Genomic DNA, 5,000 nt, shown 5'->3' with positions numbered 1-5,000 from the left:
GTGTAATGCCTTGCTGCTGCCTATCTTGGCCAGGATGTTACACTAACATCTGTTGCGTCGTGACAAGGACACACTGACCCTCTAGCGGCAGGACACAGACCACAGAGTCAGGGAACGGGGGCAGAGGTGTGCCTGTGTCCTGGTCAACTCTTAATGGGGTGCGGGTGTAGAAGTACTTACAACACGCTGCTCACCAGACCACCAGACCAGATCGTAACAATTGAATGAAATCTGAATCAAGTCACTGGTTCTTGGCTACTGTGCTGCATCAGCTTCAACCCATCCAACATCCAGGACATGGTCAAACCATACATCCCAGCTATACTACGCTCCATGAAGGCCAAACGGCTTGCTATACCCCCTCACTACGAGGAAGCTCAGCTGACGTTCAACTAAGGTCGTTTGCTGTCCTGGCTCAACAATGTTGGAACAAGCTCCCAATGACGGCAGGCCAGCTGAAACCCACCTGGACGATGAAACCTGAAGCGCAGCATTCAACACTATGGTAGCCCGCCAAGCTCGTTCCCAGCGCTTAGGATCCTGGGTCTTAATACTGCCCTTGACAGCTGGTCACGGTCGTCACGACCCGCACACATCGCTGGAGCAGAGGTGGTGACAGTCTCCTGTTTCAAGTTCCTCTGTTTGTTCATCGAAGAATCATGTTGGCATTGCGGCCAAGATCCTCACCCACTTTTAAAAGTACACCATTGAGAGCATCCTCTCTCTGAAATACTGCCCAATACGGCAGCGGCTCCACTTCGAATCACAAGACCCTCCAGAGGGTGGTGAACAATTAGGGACATTTAGCAGACGCTTTTATCCAAAGCGACTTACAACGTTTAATACACACATTGACGGCAGAGTCAACCATGCAAGGTAACAACCAGCTCGTCAGGGGCAGCTCGGGATCGAACTAGCAACCTACCGATTACAAGACAACTGCTCTACCGCGTGACCTAAGCCGACTCCGCGTGTACAAAATTGAAGCGCTGCACAAGATGCCATCTTCCCTCCGTGCAAGGCATCTCCCACCCATGATGCTTTAGGAACGCACAGATCATGACAGACTTCAGCCACCCGGGCTATCAACTGTTCACATTGCTGTCGTGTGGTAGACGTTCCCGGGCATTCGAGCACGGACCACCAGACTCACAAAGAGACCCAAAAGATATTCACTTTGAGCTTCCTGGTTAAATAAAATATAATGTGCCGTGTGTTTGTCTCCAGGCGCCACTAGGTTGAGAACACAGCACCCCCTGCAGGCCAGCCTTAAAATAACCCAGGTGGGGAAGGTACACACACACACAATGTTTTTATTTTAACTCTTTTACAAACTGTTTAATAAACTCTTTATGAACTATATAATAAACTCTTTAATAAACTCTTTATGAAACTATTTAATTAACTGCTTTACAAACGATTGAATAAACTCATAAACTACTCTATAAACTATTTAATAGACTTTTTAATACACTATTTTATAACCTAATCAATAAAGTCATCAATAAACTCTTAAAAAATATTTTATAAACTCCTAATAATAAACTATTTGTTTGAGAACTCTTTGAGAATCTCTGAAATACATTCTTTACTAAACCTTTACTATTTAATGAACTCTTTCACCAACTCTTTAGTAATCCGATTTATACACTTTTATAAACGTTTGATGAATTTATTTATTAACTTTTATAAACTATTTGGTGAACTCACCCAGGTGTTGGGGTCCGGTCCTGGCCAGCAGAGCGAGGCGGGACCCCCGGCGCCTGCAGGACTGAGGGTCCAGGCCCAGACCCTGCGGGGGGCTGGAACCTACACCCAGCAATCAGGCTTCAAATACTGCTTCAGACAGGTGACCGACAAACAGGTGAGGCGCAGCACATCTCCATGGAGACCAGGTGACAAGATGGCTGATGTCTGTCTGTCTGTCTGTCTCTAACCCTTCTGTCTGTCCTTTGACCTGTCATTCTATCCGTCTGTCTCACTGTCTTATTGTCTGTCTTCCTGTCACTGTGTCTGCCTGTCTATCTGATTCTGTCCATCTGTCTGTCTTTTTTTATCTCTTTATCAATCTCTCTATCCCGTCGGTCGATGTGTCAACCTGTCGTTCTCTGTGTGTACCTGTCTGTCTGCAGTGTGGTTCACCTCTTCCTGGTCTGCGGAGCAAGGAGACGTGCTGCAGGGGGGTGGGGAAAGCCTGGGGTATCACTGAGTGTGTTCTCTGTCCCCCCCACTCAGGTACACACACGCACTCACAAAGCGCACACGCACAAAATCACGCGTCACACACCCATTTAAAAACACACGCAAGCCGGTGCACATACCGACACACAAGCACGCAGACACACTCACACACGGTCATGTGGGCGCATACACACAGACACACATACAAATCACGCACGTACACACTCAAACATCCGCACACATAGACACACGCACACACACATGCAGACACACACATGCACACACATACACAGGCACACACTCGCGCGCACGCTCACACACATTGTGGCACACACACACATTCTCAAACACAAATACACAAACACACAGACTTGATTTCCATCCGACCTATCTCAGGCTCTTTCTCCCCTGATCGAATTGATCAATAATCAAGATTCATTTCAGGTCACCAAGGCAACAGCAGTTGTCCGGCTGGCTTTCACAGAGTCAATGGAACAGAGTGCGTTGGTGAGTCACACACATTCCACAACACACACAAGCACACACACTACTGCAGCTAGTAGTGAAGATTAGCTAGCTGTTATGTTATAAGTTGCTACATTACATGATAACCTGACATCTTAGAACCATATAAGATTTCCAACATAACATTACATAATTACATTAGATCATACATTAACAGTACATTAACAGTACAAAATCACGATATTATATAACACCCAATCAAGTTTTCCCCCCCCCAAAAGCCTAGTGCTAACTCATGACGTGTGTGTATTGTGTGTGTGTGGGTTGCTTAATGTGTGTGTGTGTGTGTGTGTGTGTGTGTGTGTGTGTGTGTGTGTGTGTGTGTGTGTGTGTGTGTGCGTGTGTTTGTGTGTGTGTGTTGTTGTGTGAGGGGCATGGGGTGTGTGTTTCCATGTGGAGCATGTTGTCTGAGTGGTGCATATGGTGTGTGTGTATGTGTGTGTGTGTGTGTGTGTGTGTGTGTGTGTGTGTGTGTGTGTGTGTGTGTGTGTGTGTGTGTGTGTGTGTGTGTGCGTGTGTGTGTGTGTGTGTGTGTGTGTGTGTGCCCGTGTGATGTATGGTGTGTGTGGTGCATGATGTATGGTGTTTGTGTGTGTATGGTGTATGTGGTGCATGGTGTCTGGTGTTTTTGTGTGTGTGAGTGTGAGTGTGTGTGCGTGTGTGTGTCTGTGTGTGTGTGTGTGTGTGTGTATGCGTGTGTGTAGATGTAAATGAGTGTGAGGAGCCCGGTGTGTGTGAACATGGTATGTGTGTGAACACTAGAGGCAGCTACAGCTGTGTGTGCAGGGCGGGGTTCATTCTTGATGCATCTCACGGAATCTGCATCTGTAAGTAGCCCCTCCCCCATCTGTAAGTAGCTCCTCCCCCATCTGCAAGTAGCCCCTCCCATTTCTATAAGTAGCTCCACCCTCTCCCTCCTACAATGCTCGGCATGCTGGGATTCCCAACTGCCTGGCGCCGGTACTTCTGAGTGCTTGTCTGTCTTTGTGTTCTCATGTGTCATGTGGTGCACGAATGCATGAGTCTGGCTGTCCAATATGGTGGAGTTCCCGCTCAAATGTGACGTCATGTCCACGCTTTTTGAATTGAACCTGGTGACGTCGAGCTGTGACATCGAAGTCGCATCTTGTCTCGTCTGGCGTGGTGTCTTGTTGGTCTCTGTGTTGACTGGCTGAATCTTTGGAATGATTAATGCACGTCGATCCCGATTCTCCCCTGGATAAAGAGCAAGCTGCTGTCCAGACAGTGTTTTATTACGGCCCTGTTCTCTCCCTCCTCACTCTCTCCCCACAGCCCAGAGGGTGATATCGGAGGAGAAAGGCCAGTGTTACCGGGTGCTTGGGCCGGGCAATGGTCCGTCCTCCTGCTCGCTCCCCATCCTCAAGAACATCACAAAGCAGATCTGCTGCTGCAGCCGCGTGGGCAAAGCCTGGGGGGCCCACTGCCAGCACTGCCCCTACTTCGCCTCACGTAGGATACTCCACCCTAACCCTCAAACCTTACTCCACCCTAACTTCCCAACCCTTACTCCACCCTAACTTCCCAACCCTTACTCCACCCTAACCCTCAACCCTTACTCCACCCTCACTGCCCAACCCTTACTCCACCCTAACCCTCAAACCTTACTCCACCCTCACTGCCCAACCCTTACTCCACCCTCACTGCCCAACCCTTACTCCACCCTCACTGCCCAACCCTTACTCCACCCTCACTGCCCAACCCTTACTTCACCCTAACCCTCAACCCTTACTCCACCCACTATCACTCAACCCTAACCCCCATCACTTACTCTACCCTAACCCTAACCCCCAACTCTTACTCCAGCTTAACCCTAACCCCAACCATTACTCCACCCTAACCCCCCCCCCAAACCATAAACTCCAGTAGACCCTGGACCAGAATGTCTGACTGTTTGTCTCTCAGTGGAGTTTAAGGACATCTGCCCAGCTGGTCCTGGGTACCACTACTCAGCCTCCGCACTGCAGTTCCACCAGAGGGCCAGCGGGAGTGCTCAGCTGATAACTCCGGGCAACCAGGCAAACCAGGACCACCAGCCTGCAAGGACCGGCATCCAGACACAGAGCTCCAACACAGGTACACACACACAGCTGTAGGGCCGTAATGTGTGAGAGTACTGTGAACATTTTGTGAAGAGGGCCAGGACACCTTCAACCCAGCTCCAGCTGTATCAGACCCAGCTCCACCTGAATCAGACCCAGCTCCACCTGAATCAGACCCAGCTCCAGCTGTATCAGACCCAGCTCCACCTGTATCAGACCCAGCTCCACCTGTAT

At 49.4% G+C, this 5,000-nt stretch overlaps 1 protein-coding gene across 6 annotated transcripts in view; it reads left to right on the top strand.

Annotated features, from left to right (window-relative positions):
- The window catches only part of LOC115528830 (latent-transforming growth factor beta-binding protein 4), a 22,728-nt gene that overhangs the window by 3,592 nt on the left and 14,136 nt on the right, over positions 1–5,000 (top strand). For 4 of the 6 annotated variants that reach the window (XM_030337184.1, XM_030337187.1, XM_030337186.1 and 1 more), the window contains exons 3-9: positions 1,228–1,292; positions 1,715–1,864; positions 2,133–2,235; positions 2,626–2,688; positions 3,411–3,533; positions 4,000–4,176; positions 4,630–4,800. In XM_030337184.1, coding sequence (XP_030193044.1) covers positions 1,228–1,292; positions 1,715–1,864; positions 2,133–2,235; positions 2,626–2,688; positions 3,411–3,533; positions 4,000–4,176; positions 4,630–4,800 — 852 coding nt within the window. The remainder of the gene's footprint in view (positions 1–1,227; positions 1,293–1,714; positions 1,865–2,132; positions 2,236–2,625; positions 2,689–3,410; positions 3,534–3,999; positions 4,177–4,629; positions 4,801–5,000) is intronic. The other 2 variants (XM_030337183.1, XM_030337185.1) reach the window with 2 other exon arrangements.

Source organism: Gadus morhua, chromosome 16, assembly GCF_902167405.1.
Source record: "Gadus morhua chromosome 16, gadMor3.0, whole genome shotgun sequence".
NCBI lineage: Eukaryota > Metazoa > Chordata > Actinopteri > Gadiformes > Gadidae > Gadus > Gadus morhua.
This window is presented reverse-complemented; position numbering and strand designations above follow the sequence as displayed.